The 23167-nt window shown below is 41.0% G+C and overlaps 1 protein-coding gene across 2 annotated transcripts in view; it reads left to right on the plus strand.

Annotated features, from left to right (window-relative positions):
* Positions 1–23167, plus strand: part of adgrv1 (adhesion G protein-coupled receptor V1) — a 691082-nt gene that overhangs the window by 416431 nt on the left and 251484 nt on the right. For both annotated transcript variants that reach the window (XM_073814613.1, XM_073814614.1), the window contains exons 9-10: positions 4400–4729; positions 6327–6503. In XM_073814613.1, the coding sequence (XP_073670714.1) occupies positions 4400–4729; positions 6327–6503 (507 nt within the window). The remainder of the gene's footprint in view (positions 1–4399; positions 4730–6326; positions 6504–23167) is intronic.

Genomic DNA, 23167 nt, shown 5'->3' on the forward strand with positions numbered 1-23167 from the left:
AAATATAGCTGCAAGCAGCGATACGGGGCCAAGCACAATCAGCGCAATGAGCTCCCAAAGCACAGCAAGAAAGATACAACTTATCAATCACTCAGGGCGCATTGAGCACCCAAGGTGCATCAAGAACACAAGGCTCAGCAAAGAACCCAAAGCGTAGCAATGACAGAGCAGAACCACCGCAGTGCAGAGCAGCAACAGATAACATGGCAAAAATAGAACATATGTGAACTACAGACAGGTCAAAAAGAATAGGTGAGAAAGAACAAAACTATAATAGAAGAAATTAACACCTGGCTCAGGTGGGATTCGAACCCACGAACTCAGGATCTCAATGCATACGTCTTAACAGATGCGCCACTCAGTAGACACAGCTCAAGGGGCAGCAGAAAAGAGCTTACATGCCATACAAAGAATTCAGAAGTTATAAGCAGTTCTATAAGAACTGTTATAGTTTATACCCCTAGGTGGCGCTGTTCTCTGATTTCTTCAGGACGTCATGCCGAAGCTCCCTACCGATTTTTGCGCCGATATATCCGATACTTCAAAAGTTATAGCAATTTATCACAGATTTCAAAATGGCGGACAGGCGGTTCGGTCAATCCCGGCATAATACATATCGGCAGATGCGGCATGAGCCAAGGAATCCGTAGACACAAATATCATAATTTTCTGACAAACGACTCAGAAGTTATGCGCAAAAATAGCCTTTTTTCCTATCTCATGACCCATAGGTGGCGCTGTCACCAAATTTGGCATGGACCCCCAGTTCATGGTCGACATGAAGCGTACCAAATTTCATCTCGATTGATCAAAGAATGACCGAGATACAGCTTCAGAACCAATTTTGCGTCAATCTCGTTAAGTTCACGCATTAATTACTTTTGAATAAAGAAAAATATCAAAATTCTGTTCAGTCATTTCTATGCGGCTCACTCCAAAGATCACATGTGCCAAATCCCATAAGAATTGAACCAAATTTGAAGGAGGAGTAGCGAAAAAACGAAATACTGTACATTTCAAAATGGCCGCTACTGTAATGGGTGGAGTCTTACTGTAAGGAATTAAAAACAATAAGCATGAGGAGAGCAATCACGTGTACTAAGTAGAATTTTCATAGAGCAAATGGATCACGAGTTATAACCATTTGAACATTGAATTTTTGAGATGATGGTGGCGCTATAGAGTTACTGCTAGAGACCCCATTTTTGGCCTCATGACTATTTATGACCACCACTACAACTATGCCAAATTTCATCATTTTCCTACATACGGTTCATAGGGCTGCCATAGACTCCCATTGGGGAAGATTAAGATTAAGATTAAGATTAAGATTAAGATTAAGAAGAATAATAATACTAACAGAAACAATAGGTGCCACAGCACCATAGGTGCTTGGCCCCTAAATATAGCTGCAAGCAGCGATACGGGGCCAAGCACAATTAGCGCAATGAGCTCCCAAAGCACAGCAAGAAAGATACAACTTATCAATCACTCAGGGCGCATTGAGCACCCAATCAAAAACACAAGGCGCAGCAAGTACCCAAAACGTAGCAATCACAGATCAGAACCACCGCAGTGCAGAGCAGCAACAGAAAACATGACAAAAATAGAACATATGTGAACTACAGACAGGTCAGGAAGAATAGGTGGGAAAGAACAAAACTTTAATAGAAGAAATTAACACCTGCCTCAGGCTGGATTCGAACCCATGAACTCAGGATCTCTATGCATACGACTTAACAGATGCGCCACTCAGTAGACACAGCTCAAGGGTCAGCAGAAAAGAGCTTACATGCCAAAGAATTCAGAAGTTATAAGCAATTCGATAAGAACTGTTATAGTTTATAACCCCTAGGTGGCGCTGTACTCTGATTTCCTCAGGACATCATGCCGAAGCTCCCTACCGATGTTTGCGCAGATATATCCGATACTTCAAAAGTTATAGCAAATTATCACAAATTTCAAAATGGCGGACAGACGGTTCGGTCAATCCCGGCATAATACACATCGACAGATGCGGCATGAGCCAAGGAATCCGTAGACACCAAGATCATAATTTTCTGACAAACGATTCAGAAGTTATGCACAAAAATAGCCTTTTTTCCTATCTCATGACCCATAGGTGGCGCTGTCACCAAATTTGGCATGGACCCCCAGTTCATGGTCGACATGAAGCGTACCAAATTTCATCTCGATTGATCAAAGAATGACCGAGATACAGCTTCAGAACCAATTTTGCGTCAATCTCGTTAAGTTCACGCATTAATTACTTTTAAATAAAGAAAAATATCAAAATTCTGTTCAGTCATTTCTATGCGGCTCACTCCAAAGATCACATGTGACAAATCTCATAAGAATTGAACCAAATTTGAAGGAGGAGTAGCGAAAAAACGAAATACTGTACATTTCAAAATGGCCGCTACTGTAATGGGTGGAGTCTTACTGTAAGGTATTAAAAACAATAAGCATGAGGAGAGCAATCACGTGTACTAAGTAGAATTTTCATAGAGCAAATGGATCACGAGTTATAACCATTTGAACATTGAATTTTTGAGATGATGGTGGCGCTATAGAGTTACTGCTAGAGACCCCATTTTTGGCCAAATGACTATTTATGACTACCACTACAACTGTGCCAAATTTCATCATTTTCCTATATACGGTTCATAGGGCTGCCATAGACTCCCATTGGGGAAGATTAAGATTAAGATTAAGATTAAGATTAAGATTAAGATTAAGAAGAATAATAATACTAACAGAAACAATAGGTGCCACAGCACCATAGGTGCTTGGCCCCTAATAATACTAACAATTACAATAGGTGTCTCAGCACCTTCGGTGCTTGACCCCTAAATATAGCTGCAAGCAGCGATTTGGGGCCAAGCAGATTTAGCGCAATGAGCACCCAAAGCACAGCAAACAACATAGAAGGTATCAATCACCCAATGCGCATTGAGCACCCAATCAAAAACACAAGATGCAGCAAGTACCCAAAACGTAGCAATCACAGATCAGAACCACTGCAGTGCAGAGCAGCAACAGAAAACATGACAAAAATAGAACATATGTGAACTACAGACAGGTCAGGAAGAATAGGTGGGAAAGAACAAAACTTTAATAGAAGAAATTAACACCTGCCTCAGGCTGGATTCGAACCCATGAACTCAGGATCTCTATGCATACGACTTAACAGATGCGCCACTCAGTAGACACAGCTCAAGGGTCAACAGAAAAGAGCTTACATGCCAAAGAATTCAGAAGTTATAAGCAATTCGATAAGAACTGTTATAGTTTATAACCCCTAGGTGGCGCTGTACTCTGATTTCCTCAGGACATCATGCCGAAGCTCCCTACCGATGTTTGCGCCGATATATCCGATACTTCAAAAGTTATAGCAAATTATCACAAATTTCAAAATGGCGGACAGACGGTTCGTTCAATCCCGGCATTATACACATCGACAGATGCGGCATGAGCCAAGGCATCCGTAGACACCAAGATCATAATTTTCTGACAAACGATTCAGAAGTTATGCGCAAAAATAGCCTTTTTTCCTATCTCATGACCCATAGGTGGCGCTGTCACCAAATTTGGCATGGACCCCCAGTTCATGGTCGACATGAAGCGTACCAAATTTCATCTCGATTGATCAAAGAATGACCGAGATACAGCTTCAGAACCAATTTTGCGTCAATCTCGTTAAGTTCACGCATGAATTACTTTTAAATAAAGAAAAATATCAAAATTCTGTTCAGTCATTTCTATGCGGCTCACTCCAAAGATCACATGTGCCAAATCTCATAAGAATTGAACCAAATTTGAAGGAGGAGTAGCGAAAAAACGAAATACTGTACATTTCAAAATGGCCGCTACTGTAATGGGTGGAGTCTTACTGTAAGGTATTAAAAACAATAAGCATGAGGAGAGCAATCACGTGTACTAAGTAGAATTTTCATAGAGCAAATGGATCATGAGTTATAACCATTTGAACATTGAATTTTTGAGATGATGGTGGCGCTATAGAGTTACTGCTAAAGACCCCATTTTTGGCCAAATGACTATTTATGACCACCACTACAACTGTGCCAAATTTCATCATTTTCCTATATACGGTTCATAGGGCTGCCATAGACTCCCATTGGGGAAGATTAAGAAGAAGAATAATACTAACAGAAACAATAGGTGCCACAGCACCATAGGTGCTTGGCCCCTAACTAACAAATACAATAGGGGTGAGACTGGTCTAAACGATAATAACAATAGATCAAGTGAGGTGACCAGGGCGGCAGCCAAATGCACCAGTGTTCCTTCGACTGGAAACGGAATCATTGCATATATCTTGTGAATGTAACAGGGTTTATCATTTACCATACGCTCAACACTTTGTTTTTCTTCACAGATGGTGTTCTACATCCAAGACAGTGATGATTTCTATGGTCTATTTAGCTTTTATCCAAAAGAGAACCAAAGTATTCAGAGTCAACCAGAGAGCAGATTCCTGTCACTTAGCTTCCTGAGAGAAGGGGGCACCATGGGTGAGGTACGACTTACCGTAACTGCTCTTTACATACCTGCTAGACCTATGGACTCCTCACGAACTAGGGCAGATGTGCTGAATGGTACCAGTGTCAACAGTTTGCTGTTCAGTTCGGGCCAGTCAAGGGCTCAACTAACCATACCTATCCGCAATGATGCCTTCCTTCAGAATGGGGCTCATTTCCTTATTCAGGTAGGATGGTGTGATTGGTATTGTAATTTTCTTGTAACTCATCTGGAAGAGCATAGTGATAGAGGCAAGTTTATCAGTATTATTATTACAGAACTGCATATGTTGATAAAAATGCTACACAGGCTCTTTAAGTTGATATTTCCACTAGAGGCACTGGAAGCACTTTTTTTCTCCGTTTTGATGCAGGTTCATTCAAAGTTATTAGTAAATCAGACAATGCTAAAAATTATTGACGTTTATTCCGTTATGCTTGTGTGACTGGTGGATAAACGTCCATATTACTGTCAGTATTTGATTGTGTTTGGCCAAGGTATGTTAAGAACTTGTCATTTACAGCAAGCATAGTGACAAGGAAAAGGAACAGTAATGAATTATCAAAATACATCTATAAGTTTTATTTGATTGTCTTTTATTAAAATTAAATTGCAAGGACAGCCTAAATCACAGCCAAATGGCACAAATTTATTTAACAGAGACAGTTTTAATTTGTGTATGTGTCTGCTTGGTAACTTTTAAAAATCCTCCATCAAAACAGACAAAAATCAGATGCTTCTGATGAACATTTCATTGAAAGATGCAGTAATATGTACCAGGATCAGTCTCAGGCTATGCAGGAAGGTATGTTAGGTGGCCAGTGTAAAATGTATAGTTCATTGCACTGCAATTCACAATTTGGAACAAGGTACTTGCACTTTATTCCAAAGCATGTTAGATTAGGCCCTGTACATTTCATCAGTTAATTTATTCTCTGGTAATCAAACCATTTACGTTAGCATTGAACATTGTGTAATACGTAGATGTAATCTCTTAAGAGTTTCTGAATAATTTTAGTTTGACTACCTTATATCCTTATATAATGTGTTTCTTCATTAGTTTTTGGTTTAATTAGTTAATTAGCTGCCATGATACTTGTGTTGCCTTGCTGATGAAGTGATGCTGACAAACAGTACATAAAATGTAAGAACTATTTTAGTCTAATGATGAAGTGCCCTTGAAGGGAAGCAAACATGGTCTCACAGCAATGCTCCAGATGATGATGGCTGACCTTGTGAAGGGCTTGTTTGACATGCGGCTTATTTAATTGTTCAATATAGCTTTTCTGCCTTTTTATAATGAACATGTCTAGGCACTAAAAAAGACTAAGAGGATGAAAAAGAAACCATATCTTACAGTATATTTCCAGGCAAAATCTGTGGAACTTTTTTCATTTAATGTGAACATATTTGGGTTAAGTTTGCAAAATGGATTTAAACATATTCAATAATTGTTATATGAAGCAAATTTTGATAGCAAAAAAATCAACGTAATATAAAAGCATTGTAGAAATATTGGCATTCCAATTATTCTGAAATCTGTTATTTTGTCTGTGTAGTTCTCTGTGTGTATACAGTATTCACTATGTGTGTGGGTCTTTGTATATTCCTAAATGGGTTGTTTGTGATTTAATATGTTCTGTTGACTTTCACAAATGTAGCCACTGATTTGTCATGCTATTTCCAGAGTGGCGCCTTTTATGCAAAATAGGCATATCATTTTGACTGAGATTGTTGCATAAAGATAAATGAACAATCTTTTTTTGTAATTATGGTTTCTTCAGTTGGATAGTGTGGAGTTGGTAAACATCACCCCACCAATCCCATCAGTAAGTCCTTGCTTTGGAGGAGCACTGAACATCTCCCTCATCATCACCCCTGACATTGCTAACGGAGAGATCGGTTTCATCAGCAATCAGACAGTTGTAGGACAGGAACCAGAATACACAAACTCCAATTTGGTATGTTATGTGCAGTGTTGTACTGTATATTATTGGTTAATAAAGTTTTTTTGTTTAAACATCTATCACATGGTGTGAGGCTTAAAAGTCTGATTCCACTACACTGTAAACCCAAACATTACAATGTACTGATTTAAAATAAGTGAACTGTACTCAAACCTGTGAACAAGTTTATTAAACATAAAGGTTTTATTGGGTTTCAACGAGTTCACCATTTTAAGTTCCACAAACTCAAATAAAATGAGTCCAAGAACTTTGCTAACTCAAAAAATGTATTTATTACTTCCAAACATCATTTCAATACCACAGCCTCATTGTAACAAGCACTGCAAAAAATTACAAACTTTTGGTGGTTCTGATGATTTTTTTTTTGCCAGATAAGCTAAGAAAGAGTCTGGCACTGCAAATTTACTTCAGTTTAAAGTTAAATTAACATGACTGGTTAAGGAGTCTCTCCAGTACATACATTACATGGGCCTGCATTACGAGAGCATGTTTTAAAAAATTAAGTGATATTTGATGTGGTTTTCAGTTTTCAAGGGAAAGACTCATAGGGCTCTATCTTACACCCTGCACAATTATAATTTTCATGTTTAGCGCCACATTGTTTAAATAGCAAATGCATTTGCGCCCCCTTTTGCGCCCATGGGCGTTCTGGTCTGAAAACGAGGTGTGTTCAGGCGCATTGTTGGCGTGTTGCTATTTTGAGGCAACTAAAATCGACTACGCCATTGACCAACAAAAACCTGGTCTAAAGTCAATGGCACAATATGTTTTTTTGTTATTTAAAGAGCGCATTAGTATGCGTCTATAAACGGGACAACAATGCGGGTTTGCTTATCACATACATGAATGCGCAGCAGCACAAAAACGCTTTTAAATATGAAAGATTAAAGGATTGAATGTAAAAGATTATTATTGAATCTCTTGGACATAAATGAGGACCGATTATGAGACCTTAGAAGGCGCAAAGAGCTGCTTCACCTGTAAGTAAATAAATGCTTTGCTTTAAACAAAAGCATCTGTTTTTAAATGTTTTTTAAATGCTACCTCACGGATTTATTGTATATGATGACTCTGTACCTGTGGATATGATGAGACGAGAAACATTTTTAAGTAAAAAAAATGACGCTGTCCAAGTGCTGAAACGTGCGGATAGCCGTTTGTAAAATTTGTATCTCCTGTTTGTTACAAATAAAGTATTTTAAGAGTAAAAACATTTTCTTAAGCCCTATTCGGACGGGATTAGTTTTACTCGGGGACCTCTGAGAATATCGTGCTTCTCAGAGGTCCTCTGTGTTTTTAATCCCATCCGAATCGGCCATGTCTGTGTTTTTCTCTGATGACCTCCGTAAGAATTCCAGAGCAATTTAACTACTGTTTTTCGCCGAACTCAGAGGTCCTCTGAGAAATTTAATCCCCTCCGTATGCAAATGTCTGTGTTTGCCATCAATATCTTTTAAAAACGCACTTCATTTCGTGTTTTGGCCAACGTGACCTGGTCTTACTAATGCGCGTTTCTTGTATTTCCTGAGTCCCATTCATTCAGATATGGATTTTTTTCGCATTCGGCAAAATAAAATAATTAAATCAAGACGACCTGAATATCAAACACTGTTAAGACTGGCCACTGTAATATCATAACATTATAAGAAACTCCGTTCAAAGTTGTTCAACTCCGGAATGGTAATGTTAATTAATAAAGATAATAAATTGTTATTAATCATTGTTTCTTAATTTCTTTGGGTTTATTATAAGCAGACAGTTATATAAAACACGTAGGCTAACGTTACTTTAGTAGGATTTGTTTATTTTATTTTGATTTGTTAAAATTAAATTAAAAATTACATGTTCTGTCATAATTTTACATTTAAAGCAAATTATTAAACATTACAAACCCGCGTATCCAGAGCACGTGCTCTTCTGCAACGCCCAAATGCATGAAACAGACACTCCCGTCTCTGGAATAGCCTGCATCATTTTAATCCCGTCCGAATCGGTACATAAAATCACAGACGTCCTGGGGGACACGCTGAAACTCAAACGTTGTTTGGAAAACTAATCCCATCCGAATAGTGCTTTATATACTTGTAAATTATTTTTTGATGATATTGGATAGCCATACATTTCCAGCAATTAAAAGCCTGCTTTTTTACCTCCATGACTAAAAGAAAACGGGGTTTAAAGGTTTTAATAAAAAAATATAGCTGCAAGCAGCAATGGCGGGCCCTTGCACATTTTTTACCGCTGCACGGTGCCTCCGAGAAAACGATGCACGGTGGGCAAGTGCATCAAGTGGGTAAATATCGGTGGACTATTTTATGTTGTTACTGACCCATTTGGGGACTGTAGGTAAAAGAAACCCCACATTTTAGACAAACGGGGGCGCTAGTGAGCCAATAAAGAGACACGCCTTTGTATGACCTTTTTGTCCACACTTAACAGCCGACAACTCTGATGTGTGTGCCAATGTCAAGTTACTCTAAGCACGCCAAGAGCTTTAAATAAGCCTGAAATAAAAGTAAAGTTTGACGCGTTGCCATAGGAACAGAGTTCGAGATATCAAAAATCCCTTCACAATTTATCATCTACAATGTCTCGGCATCATGTTGACAACTTCTGGAGTCAATTGCATGATTATTCTAGAAGGAGTATTTAAAAGTTCACTGCATGCAACTTTAAGGCTTAAATATGCCTTTAAAATGAAAGTAAAGTTTGACGCGTTGCCATGGTAACAGCACTCAAGATATCAAAAATCCCTTCACAATTTATCATCTACAATGTCTCGGCATCATGTTGACCACTTCTCGTGTCAATCGCATGAAAATCCTAGAAGGAGTATTTAAAAGAACATCGCATGGAACTGTCAAAAAAATCCACCTTTGTGACTGACACACTTCCTAACGCCTGGTGGTGGCGCTATACCCGGAAGTCACAATAGGCACATCAATGCGATCGGAATCTTCAGACAAACAAACACCCCGCATGGCATCACAATAAGAATTTTTTTGCCTTAGATATTAGACACTTTCTGTTTCTCTGATTTCGCCATGACTTTGTCGCTTCCCCATGGCAGAACAGTTTGAGAAATCAAAAATCCCTTCGCAATTTAGCAAGTACAATGTCTCGGCATCATAATCGCCACGTTTGGTGTCAATCTCATGAATCCCCTAAGAGGAGTATTTCAAAGTTCACCGCATGCATTTTTTAAACAATCCAAAAGGACCGACTTCCTGTTGGGCTGAGCTTAAATGTTAGACTGCGAAAGTTGTTCGGGTCGATGAGATCTATATGCGTACCAACTCTCGTACATGTGTGTAAATTTTTGCCCGTTCTGTGCCCCAATGCTTGTTTTTGCATTACAGGGGGCGCTACAGAGCCCCCTTGCCACGCCCATGGTCCAGCCTTTGCCCGGACCTGATGGCCGACGACTCTAACGTTTGTGCCAAATTTCAAGAGTTTTCGAGTATGTTAAGGCACCCAAAGTGCCCAAAAGTGTTAAAAAAATAAATATAGCTGCAAGCAGCGATGGCGGGCCCTCGCACGTTTTTTTACCGCTACACGGTGCCTCCGAGAAAACAATGCAGGGTGGGCAAGGGCATCAAGTGGGTAAATATCAGTGGGCAATTTAATGTTGTAACTGACACATTTGGGGACTGAAAATAAAAGAAACCCCACATTTTAGACAAACGGGGGCGCTACTGAGCTACTTAAGAGACACACCTATGTCTGACCTGTTTGTCCACACTTAACGGTCGACAACTCTGATGTGTGTGCCAAATTTTAAGTTAATCTAACCACGCCAAGAGCCTTAAATATGCCTGAAATTATAGTTAACTTTGATGCATTGCCATGGCAACAGCGTTTGAGATGTCAAAAATCCTTTTGCAATTTATCATCTACAATGTCTCTGCATCATGTTTACCACTTTTGGTGTCAATCGCATGAATCCCATAGAAGGAGTATTTAAAATTTAACTGCATGAAACTGAAAGGCTTAAATATGCCTTTAAAATGAAAGTAAAGTTGGATGCGTTGCCATGGGAACAACGTTCCAGATATCAAAAATCCCTTTGCAATTTGTCATCTACTATGCCTCAGCATCATGTTGTCCACTTCTGGAGTCAATCGCATGAATATGCTAGAAGGAGTATTTAAAAGAACATTGGCGTCAACTAGAGTTGTTCCGATTCCGATACCAGTATCGGAAATACGGCCGATACCACAAAAAATTCTGCCATCGGAATCGGCGAGTACTTGACCCCATGTACCGATCCGATACCATTTTCTTAATAAACGTAGTTATGCCCGTTATAGCTAACACTAAAGCTAACGCTGCAAAGCAAAACTCATTTCTTCTTCGCTGCTCTGAATGCGAACACCAGGAAGTTACCTCATGCGTGACGCAACCATTGTTTACTTAGAGCGGCGAAGGAATAAAAGCATGCAGCCATATTTGTCCGCTGTTTGTTAGTATTTCAGACTAATAAAACATCGACATGTCTCAACCGAATCCACGCCCGCAGATTTCCGCGGAGAACTCCGCAGATTTAATGCCCGTGATTGACAAGCACACGTAACCCGCGCTTGAGCGTGTTTGTGACCAGTGCCGTCATTGACAACAAGCAAACATACATAGCCCCGCGCGTTTGTGAGCAGCATTGATAAGTACATAAACCCTGCGTGTGCTGTTTGCTGTGATTGTTTTTAATGACAAGAGCATGAACCGTTTGATATATGAGATGAAATAAAACTTACCACTGAGTTTCACCGCAGATCTTACTTGTCTCTGTCGTCTATGTGACGCGACAGTCAGCACATCATCATTTCAAATCAGTTTACAAGACGAATGCTCTTGTTATGTTTAATGTAAAGTTTACATTGCGTTGTCAAAATGATGAAATTATCTTCATACGTGCTTAATTCATAATGAGAACGTATTAACACAAGCTTTTTATTCTGCTATAATATATATAAACAATAATATATGTCAATTTATATAGGCTACAAACTAGAATTCTATCTTGACATGCACATTATCTAGTTCATGTTGGTCCAGTTTAATTCAGAGGACTCATTGGTTTGGTGTATTCATTTTAATTGTAAGCCTTTAAAAAGTAATTATTTTAGATGAAATGTTGTAATATTTAATAGCTTAAATTCTTTAATTTAAAACCATCCCGCAGAATTCCACAGATTTTTTCCAATTATTCCTAAAACTAAAATACCCTTTCAGTTTACAGTGTTCGATTTGTGGCTGATTTTCTCATAGGAAAAATAAATATTAGTGTCAAATGTCTTTCAGATAATAAAAATACTGTGGTTCACTGTATGTATTTGTTCATGTTTTATACAGGAATAAGTCTGAAGCACACCATAAAACAGTTATATCCATTCATACAGGGCTAGTAGTATGTACAGCTGTATATTATACAGATACACACACAGGTATCGGATCGGTACTCGGTATCGGCCGATACCCTGAGCCCAGGTATCGGAATCGGTATCGGGAAGAGAAAAATGGTATCGGAACATCTCTAGCGTCAACTGAAAGGCTTAAATATGCCTTTAAAATGAAAGTAAAGTTTGACGCGTTGCCATGGTAGCAGCGTTCAAGATATCAAAAATCCCTTCGCAATTTATCACCTACAATGTCTCGGCATCATGTTGACCACTTCTGGTGTTAACCGCATGAATATCCTAAAAGGAGTATTTAAAGGAACATCGGCGTCAACTGAAAGGCTTAAATATGCCTTTAAAATGAAAGTAAACTTTGACGCGTTGCCATGGGAACAACGTTCGAGATATTAAAAATCCCTTCACAATTTATCATCTACAATGTCTCAGCATCATGTTGACCACTTTTGGTGTCAATCGCATGAATATCCTAGAAGGAGTATTTAAAAGAACATCAGATGGAACGGTCAAAAAAATCAACCTTTGTGACTGACAGACTTCCTGGCGCCTGGTGGTGGCGCTATACCCGAGACTCACAATATGCACATTGATGCGATCGGAATCTTCAGGCAAACAAACACCCCGCTTGGCATCACAATAAGAAATTTTTTGTCTTAGATATTAGACACTTCCTGTTTCTCTGATTTTGCCACAAATTTGTCGACTCGCCACGGCAGCACCGTTCGAGATATCAAAAATCCCTTCGCAATTTAGCAAGTACAATGTCTCGACATCACGTTCACCACGTTTGGTGTCAATCCCATGAATCCTCTAGGAGGAGTATTTAAAAGTTCACCACATGCATTTTTGAAACAATAATAAATAGCCGACTTCCTGTTGGGCGGAGCTTAAATGTTAGAGGGCGAAAGTTGTTCGGGTCGATGAGATCTATATGCGTACCAACTCTCGTACATGTGCGTAAATTTTTGCCCGATCTGTGCCCCAATGTTTGTTTTTGCATTACAGGGGGCGCTACAGAGCTCCCTTGCCACGCCCGTGTTCCAGCCTTTGCCGGGTCCTAATGGCCGACGACTCTGACATCTCTGCCAATTTCAAGAGTTTTTGAGTATGTTAAGGCCCCCAAATTGCCCCGAAACGTAAAAAAAAAACAATAAATCTGAGCAAAAACAATAGGGCTTCGCACCTTTCGGTGCAGGCCATTCTGGCCTGCTCCTTGGTGCTCGGGCCCTAATAATAATCCGAGCAAAAACAATAAGGCTTCGCACCTTTCGGTGCAGGCCATTCTGGCCTGCTCCTCGGTGCTCGGGCCCTAAATATACCTGCAAGCAGCGATGGCGGGCCCTCGCACGTTTTTTTACCGCTACACGGTGCCTCCGAGAAAACGATGCACGGTGGGCATATGCATCAAGTGGGTAAATATCAGTGGACTATTTCATGTTGCTACTGACCCATTCAGGAACAGTAGGTAAAAGAAACCCCATATTTTAGACAAACGGGGGCGCTAGTCAGCCACTAAATAGACACGTCTTTATCTGACGTTTTTGTCAACACTTAACAGCCGAAAACTCTGATTTGTGTGCCAAATTTAAAGTTCAACTAAGCCTGCCAAGAGCCTTAAACATGCCTGAAATTAAAGTAAAGTTTGACGCGTTGCCATGGGAACATTGTTCGAGATGTCAAAAATTCCTTTGCAATTTATCATCTACAATGTCTCGACATCATGTTGACCACTTCTGGTGTCAATCGCATGAATCCCATATGAGGAGTATTTAAAGGTTCACAGCATGTTACTGTCAGCCTTAAATATGCTGGAAAATGAAAGCAAAGTTTGACGCGTTGCCATGGGAAAAACGTTCGAGATATCAAAAATCCCTTCACAATTTATCATCTACAATGTTTTATCATCATGATCACCACGTTTGGTGTCAATCGCATGAATATTCTAGGAGGAGTATTTAAAAGTTCACTGCATGCAACTGTCAGCCTTAAATATGTGTAAAAATGAATGTAAAATTTGACGCGTTGCCATGGGAACAGCGTTTGAGATATAAAAAATCCCTTCGCAATTTATCATCTACAATGTCTCAGCATTATGTTGACCACTTCTGGAGTCAATCACATTATTTCCTCAGGAGGAGTATTTAAAAGTTTACCGCATGCAACTGTAAGGTTTAAATATGCCTTAAAACTGAAAGTAAAATTTGACAGGTTGCCATGGGAACAGCGTTTGAGATATCAAAAATCCCTTCGCAATTTATCATCTACAATGTCTTGGCATTATGATCACCACGTTTGGTGTCAATCGCATGATTATTCTTGAAGGAGTATTTAAGAGTTCACTGCATGCAACTGAGAGGCTTAAATATGCCTTTAAAATGAAAGTAAAGTTTGACAGGTTACCATGGGAACAGTGTTTAAGATATCAAAAATCCCTTCGCAATTTATCATCTACAATGTCTTGGCATCATGTTGACCACTTCTCGTGTCAATCGCATGAAAATCCTAGGAGGAGTATTTAAAAGAACATCACATGGAACTGTCAAAAAAATCCAGCCTTGTGACTGACACACTTCCAAGCGCCTGGTGGTGGCGCTATACCCGGGAATCACAATAGGCACATCAATGCGATCAGAATCTTCAGACGAACAAACACCCCGCATGGCATCACAATTAGACATTTTTTGCCTTAGATATTAGACACTTCCTGTTTCTCTGATTTCGCCATAAATTTGTCGGCTCGCCATGGCAGAACCGTTCGAGATATCAAAAATCCCTTCGCAATTTAGCAAGTCCAATGTCTCGACATCATGTACACCACTTTTGGTGTCAATCGCATGCATCCTCTAGGAGGAGTATGTATGAGTTTAACGCATGCATTTTTTAAACAATCCAAAATAGCCGACTTCCTGTTGGGCGGAGCTTAAATGTGCCACACCCGTGTTCCAGCCTTTGCCCGTTCGCAATGATAGCTGCAAGCAGCGTTGCAGTGCGTCCGAGAAAACGATGCACAGTGGGCAAGGGCATCAAGTGGGTAAATATCAGTGGGCTATTTCATGTTGCTACTGACCCATTTAGGTACAGTAAGTAAAAGAAACCCCATATTTTAGACAAACGGGGGCGCTAGTCAGTCACTAAATAGACACGCCTTTATCTGACGGTTTTTGTCAACACTTAACAGCCGAAATCTCTGGTGTGTGCCAAATTTCGAGATATCAAAAATCTCTTCGCAATTTAGCAAGTCCAATGTCTCGACATCATGTTCACCACGTTTGGTGTCAATCGCATGAATCCTCTAGGAGGAGTATTTAAAAGTTCAACGCATGCATTTTTTAAACAATCTAAAATAGGCGACTTCCTGTTGGGCGGAGCTTAAATGTTAGAGGGCGAAAGTTGTTTGGGTCGATGAGATCTATATGCGTACCAACTCTCGTACCTGTGCGTAAATTTTTGCCCGATCTGTGCCCTAATGTTTGTTTTTGCATTACAGGGGGCGCTACAGAGCCCCCTTGCCACGCCCGAGTTCAAGCCTTTGCCGGGTCCTAATGGCCGACGACTCTGACATCTCTGCCAATTTTCAAGAGTTTTTGAGTATGTTAAGGCCCCCAAATTGCCCCAAAACGTAAAAAAATAAATAAATAAATAAATAACTAGATATGCCATTCCCAAGGAATTACCAGTGCATGAAAATGCAAAAAGTTGATTGACAGAAATGTAAAAGAAATTTAGTCTAGTAGTTTACCTGGCTGTTGACATATTTTAGTGTGAAGCTAGCATGATTTAAAAAAGTTATCATGATGAAATATGATGTTAGCATGATTAGCATAATTCAGCATGAGGTTAGCATGATGCTAGCATGATTAGCATGAAGCTAGCATGATTAGCATGATTAGCATGAAGCCAGCATAATGCTAGAATGATTAGCATGAAGCTAGCATTATGTTAGCGTGATTAGCATGAAGCTAGCATGATGTTAGCATGATTAGCATGAAGCTAGCATGATGTTAGCATGATTAGCATGATGCTAACATGATTAGCATGAAGCTAGCATGAATAGCATGATGCTAACATGATTAGCATGAAGCTAGCATGATGTTAGCATGATTAGCATGAAGCTAGCATGATTAGCATAAAGCTAGCATGATGTTAGCATGATTAGCATGATGCTAACATGATTAGCATGAAGCTAGCATGATGCTAGCATGATTAGCATGAAGCTAGCATGATTAGCATGATGCTAGCATGATGTTAGCATGATGCTACCATGAAGCTAGCATGATGTTAGCATGATTAGCATGAAGCTAGCATGATGGTAGCATGATTAGCATGAAGCTAACATGATGTTAGCATGATTAGCATGATGCTAACATGATTAGCATGAAGCTAGCATGATGTTAGCATGATTAGCATGATGTTAACATGATGTTAGCATGATTAGCATGATGCTAGCATGATTAACATGAAGCTAGCATGATGCTAGCATGATTAGCATGAAGCTAGCATGATGTTAGCATGATTAACATGAAGCTAGCATGAAGCTAGCATGATTAGCATGAAGCTAGCATGATGTTAGCATGATTGCCATGAAGTTAGCATGAAATTAGCATGATCCTAGCATTATTAGCATGATGCTAACATGATTAACATGATGCTAGCATGATTATCATGAAGCTAGCATGATTTAGCGTGAAGCTAACAAGATTAACATGATGCTAGCATGATGCTAGTATGATTAGCATGAAGCTAGCATGATGCTAGCATGATTGTCTTGAAGTTAGCATGAAATTAGCATGATCCTAGCATTATTAGCATGATGTTAACATGATTAACATGATGCTAACATGATTAGCATGAAGCTAGCATGATTTAGGGTGAAGCTAACAAGATTTAACATGAAGTTAGCATGATTTAGCATTAAGTTATCAAGATTTATTATGGAATTAGCATAAAGCTAGCATGAAACTAGCACGAAGCTAGTATGACTTAGCATGAAGCTAGCATGAAGCTAACATTACCCAAAAACCCAACCCCCATGTCTCTATGATGTTCGGATCCAGAGATATAAGGCTTTGTTTATTATGTTTCTAGGCTGCTCAAAGTTGGTTGCTAGGGGCGTGGCTTAATACCTCAATAAGGATGGTGAGAGACTGATTGGATGCCTGAGTAAAATGAGCCCACCCCCATGTCTTTATGACACTGTGCTGCAAAGATATCCATCTAAGCATTTTATAATGGCAGTCTATGGGAAATGTTGCTAGGGTGCCCAAAATGGTTGCTAGGGGCGTGGTTTAATAGCTCAATAAGGATCCTAAGGGACTGATTGGATGCCTGAGTAAAATGAGCCCACCCCCATGTCTCTAGGACACTGCGTTGCAAAGATATCCCATCTGGGACGTTTTTGTTTCCTTATATGGGCATGATTCCTGCCCCATTATAAGTCTATGGGGAAATTTGGGGGCCTCTTACACCCCAGGGGTAACACTTACACCCCATTGTGAGGTATGTTCTTACAGAGCCTGCCAGCCTCTTCAAATGTGGAAAGTCACAAGTTTCTGTGAAATCCTAGGTCTGAGCTACGACTTGTCAAAGTTTGTCGCAATGTTAAGTCTATGGGATTTTTCGGCTGCTTTTTCGCCCCTGGGGCGAAGACCGTACCCCTGATCGCTTATAAAAGTCATAGCACACTATTCCCGGATAGTCCGCACGTTTGAGAGTTTGAATGAAGTTTCTAAGTTAAACGGTTCGAGCTGTATTAATTGCGGAAATTTGGTTGGAAGAATAATAATAATAACTAGATAGGTACATTTCCTGAAGAAAATGTGAAGTGGTGCTTGCCGTTGCAAAATTCTCGGGACAATATATGATTATACTCCAACCCAAAAGTAAAACGTTCCAACCCCCGTGTCTCTATGAGGTTTTGATGCAGAGATATAAGGCTTTGTTTATGTGGTTGCTAGGGTACTGTATTTGGTTGCTATGGAAAAATTTGGCATCCACTAGTGATTACACTCAGAGTCACGAGTTAAACGGTCCAACCCCCGTGTCTCTACGATGTTCTGATGCGGAGATATAAGGCTTTGTTTACACTGTTGCTAGGGTACTGTATTTGGTTGCTAGGGAAAAAATTGGCATCCACTGGTGATTACACTCTAAGTCACAAGTCAAACGGTCCAACCCCCGTGTCTCTACGATGTTCTGATGCGGAGATATAAGGCTTTGTTTACTCTGTTGCTAGGGTACTGTATTTGGTTGCTAGGGAGAAAATTGGCATCCACTAGTGATTACACTCCGAGTCACGAGTCAAACGGTCCAAACCCCGTGTCTCTACGATGTTCTGATGCGGAGATATAAGGGCTTGTTTACTCTGTTGCTAGGGTACTGTATTTGGTTGCTAGGGAAAAAATGGCATCCACTAGTGATTACCCTCCGAGTCACGACTCAAACGATCCAACCCCCGTGTCTCTACGATGTTCTGATGCGGAGATATAAGGCTTTGTTTACTCTGTTGCTAGGGTACTGTATTTGGTTGCTAGGGAAAAAATGGCATCCACTAGTGATTACTCTCCGAGTCACGAGTCAAACGGTCCAAACCCCGTGTCTCTACGATGTTCTGATGCGGAGATATAAGGCTTTGTTTACTCTGTTGCTAGGGTACTGTATTTGGTTGCTAGGGGAAAAAATGGCATCCACTAGTGATTACCCTCCGAGTCACGAGTCAAACGGTCCAACCCCCGTGTCTCTACGATGTTCTGATGCGGAGATATAAGGCTTTGTTTACTCTGTTGCTAGGGTACTGTATTTGGTTGCTAGGGAAAAAAATGGCATCCACTAGTGATTACCCTCCGAGTCACGAGTCAAACGGTCCAACCCCCGTGTCTCTACGATGTTCTGATGCGGAGATATAAGGCTTTGTTTACTCTGTTGCTAGGGTACTGTATTTGGTTGCTAGGGAAAAAAATTGCATCCACTAGTGATTACCCTCCGAGTCACGAGTCAAACGGTCCAACCCCCGTGTCTCTACGATGTTCTGATGCGGAGATATAAGGCTTTGTTTACTCTGTTGCTAGGGTACTGTATTTGGTTGCTAGGGGAAAAAATGGCATCCACTAGTGATTACCCTCCGAGTCACGAGTCAAACGGTCCAAACCCCATGTCTCTACGATGTTCTGATGCGGAGATATAAGGCTTTGTTTACTCTGTTGCTAGGGTACTGTATTTGGTTGCTAGGGAAAAAATGGCATCCCATAATGATTACACTCTGAGTCACGAGTCAAACGGTCCAACCCCCGTGTCTCTACGATGTTCTGATGCGGATATATAAGGCTTTGTTTACTCTGTTGCTAGGGTACTGTATTTGGTTGCTAGGGAAAAAATTGGCATCCCATAATGATTACACTCTGAGTCACTAGTCAAACGGTCCAACCCCCGTGTCTCTACGATGTTCTGATGCGGAGATATAAGGCTTTGTTTACTCTGTTGCTAGGGTACTGTATTTGGTTGCTAGGGAAAAAATTGGCATCCCATAATGATTACACTCTGAGTCATGAGTAAAACGGTCCAACCCCCGTGTCTCTACGACATTGTAAAGCGAAGATATCCCATCTGGAACTTTTTTATTCCCTTATATGGGCATGTTTCCTGCCCCATTATAAGTCAATGGGCATTTTTTCGGGTGCCTCTTACACCCCAGGGGTACAGCTTACACCCCTATGTGATGTATGTTCTTACAGAGTCTATCACCCTCTTCAAATGTTGTAACCTACATGTTTCTACAAAATCCTCAAGCGGAGCTATGACCCGTCAAAGTTCGGCCCAATGTTAAGTCAATGGGATTTTTCGGGTGGTTTTTCGCCCCCCTTTCGAAAATCCTGCACCCGATCGCTTATAAAAGTCATAGCACACCTCTCCTTAATAATCCGGTCGATTTGAGCCCTCTTTCATGGGACTGTGGCAAACCGTGCGGGACGAGTTACGCGCCGAAAAATGTGCAGACATAAGAATAAGATATAATAATAATAACTAGATAGGTACATTTCCTGAAGAAAATGTGAAGTGGTGCTTGCCGTGGCAAATTTCGGGGGACAATATATGATTATACTCCAAGCCAAAAATAAAACAATTCAACCCACATGTCTCTACGATATTCTGATGCGAAGATATAAGGCTTTGTTTATTCGGTTGCTAGGGTACTGTATTTGGTTGCTAGGGAGAAAATTGGCATCCACTAGTGATTACACTCCGAGTCACGAGTCAAACGGTCAAACCCCCGTGTCTCTACGATGTTCTGATGAGGAGATATAAGGCTTTGTTTACTCTGTTGCTAGGGTACTGTATTTGGTTGCTAGGGAAAAAATTGGCATCCACTAGTGATTACACTCCGAGATACGAGTCAAACGGTCCAACCCCCGTGTCTCTGCGATGTTCTGATGTGGAGATAAAAGGCTTTGTTTACTCTGTTGCTAGGGTAATGTATTTGGTTGCTAGGGAGAAAATTGGCATCCACTAGTGATTACACTCCGAGTCACGAGTCAAACGGTCCAAACCCCGTGTCTCTACGATGTTCTGATGCGGAGATATAAGGCTTTGTTTACTCTGTTGCTAGGGTACTGTATTTGGTTGCTAGGGGAAAAAATGGCATCCACTAGTGATTACCCTCCGAGTCACGAGTCAAACGGTCCAAACCCCGTGTCTCTACGATGTTCTGATGCGGAGATATAAGGCTTTGTTTACTCTGTTGCTAGGGTACTGTATTTGGTTGCTAGGGAAAAAATGGCATCCACTAGTGATTATCCTCCGAGTCACGAGTCAAACGGTCCAACCCCCGTGTCTCTACGATGTTCTGATGCGGAGATATAAGGCTTTGTTTACTCTGTTGCTAGGGTACTGTATTTGGTTGCTAGGGAAAAAAATTGCATCCACTAGTGATTACCCTCCGAGTCATGAGTCAAACGGTCCAACCCCCGTGTCTCTACGATGTTCTGATGCGGAGATATAAGGCTTTGTTTACTCTGTTGCTAGGGTACTGTATTTGGTTGCTAGGGAAAAAAATGGCATCCACTAGTGATTACCCTCCGAGTCATGAGTCAAACGGTCCAACCCCCATGTCTCTACGATGTTCTGATGCGGAGATATAAGGCTTTGTTTACTCTGTTGCTAGGGTAATGTATTTGGTTGCTAGGGGCGTGGCTTGGGAGTGGCCAATGATGTGCCCAGTGATTACACTCCGAGTCACAAGTAAAACGGTCCAACCCCCGTGTCTCTACGATGTTCTGATGCAAAGATATAAGGCTTTGTTTACTCTGTTGCTAGGGTACTGTATTTGGTTGCTAGGGAAAAAAATGGCATCCACTAGTGATTACCCTCCGAGTCACGAGTCAAACGGTCCAAACCCCATGTCTCTACGATGTTCTGATGCGGAGATATAAGGCTTTGTTTACTCTGTTGCTAGGGTACTGTATTTGGTTGCTAGGGAAAAAAATGGCATCCACTAGTGAATACCCTCCGAGTCATGAGTCAAACGGTCCAACCCCCATGTCTCTACGATGTTCTGATGTGGAGATATAAGGCTTTGTTTACTCTGTTGCTAGGGTACTGTATTTGGTTGCTAGGGGCGTGGCTTGGGAGTGGCCAATGATGTGCCCAGTGATTACACTCCGAGTCACAAGTAAAACGGTCCAACCCCCGTGTCTCTTCGATGTTCTGATGCGGAGATATAAGGCTTTGTTTACTCTGTTGCTAGGGTACTGTATTTGGTTGCTAGGGGCGTGGCTTGGGAGTGGCCAATGATGTGCCCAGTGATTACACTCCGAGTCACAAGTAAAACGGTCCAAACCCCGTGTCTCTACGATGTTCTGATGCGGAGATATAAGGCTTTGTTTATTCGGTTGCTAGGGTGCTCAAATTTGGTTGCTAGGGGCGTGGCTTGGGAGTGGCCAATGATGTGCCCAATTGTTACACCCCTAGTCACAAGTAAAACGGTCCAACCCCCGTGTCTCTACGATGTTCTGATTCCGAGATATAACTGTTTGTATTTTATGTTGCTAGGGTGCTCAAAAGTGGTTGATAGGGGCGTGGCTTAGTAAGTCTGTAAGGATCCTGAGAGACTGATTGGATGCCTGAGTAAAATGAGCCCACCCCCATGTCTCTATGACACTGCGGTGCAAAGATATCCATCCGGGCATTTTATAATGGCAGTCTATGGTATAGGTTGCTAGGGTGCCCAAAATGGTTGCTATGGTAACCTTACACCCCATTGTGGGGGACGTCCTGACAGAGTCTAGCACCCTCTTCAAATTTAGTAACCCACATGTTTCTATGAAATCCTGGCTCGGACCTATGACCCGTCAAAATTTTTGCAATGGTAAGTCTATGGGATTTTGCCCCATTGACTTTTCATTGGGGCACTTTTGGGCACCTCTTACACCCCCGGGGTACAACTTACACCCCATTGTGATCCATGTTCTTACAGAGCCTACCACCCTCTTCAAATGTTGTAACCCACATGTTTCTACAAAATCCTCGAGTGGAGCTATGACTCGTCAAAGTTGGGCGCAATGTTAAGTCAATGTGATTTTTTGGGTGGTTTTTCGCCCCCCTTTCGGAAATCCTGCACCCGATCGCTTATAAAAGTCATAGCACACCTCTCCTCAATAAGCCGGTCGATTTGAGCCCTAATTTATGGGTCTACGACAAAGCGTGCGGGACGAGTTACGCGCCGAAAAAGTGTCCAGAAAAAGAAGAATAATAATAATAACTAGATAGGTACATTTCCTGAAGAAAATGTGAAGTGGTGCTTGCCGTGGCAAATTTCGGGGGACAATATATGATTATACTCCAAGCCAAAAGTAAAACAATTCAACCCACATGTCTCTACGATATTCTAATGCGAAGATATAAGGCTTTGTTTATTCGGTTGCTAGGGTACTGTATTTGGTTGCTAGGGAGAAAATTGGCATCCATTAGTGATTACACTCCGAGTCACAAGTCAAACGGTCCAAACCCCGTGTCTCTACGATGTTCTGATGCGGAGATATAAGGGTTTGTTTACTCTGTTGCTAGGGTACTGTATTTGGTTGCTAGGGAAAAAATGGCATCCACTAGTGATTACCCTCCGAGTCATGAGTCAAACGGTCCAACCCCCGTGTCTCTACGATGTTCTGATGCGGAGATATAAGGCTTTGTTTACTCTGTTGCTAGGGTACTGTATTTGGTTGCTAAGGAAAAAAATGGCATCCACTAGTGATTACCCTC

The sequence above is a fragment of the Paramisgurnus dabryanus genome, chromosome 5 (assembly GCF_030506205.2).
Source record: "Paramisgurnus dabryanus chromosome 5, PD_genome_1.1, whole genome shotgun sequence".
Taxonomy (NCBI): domain Eukaryota; kingdom Metazoa; phylum Chordata; class Actinopteri; order Cypriniformes; family Cobitidae; genus Paramisgurnus; species Paramisgurnus dabryanus.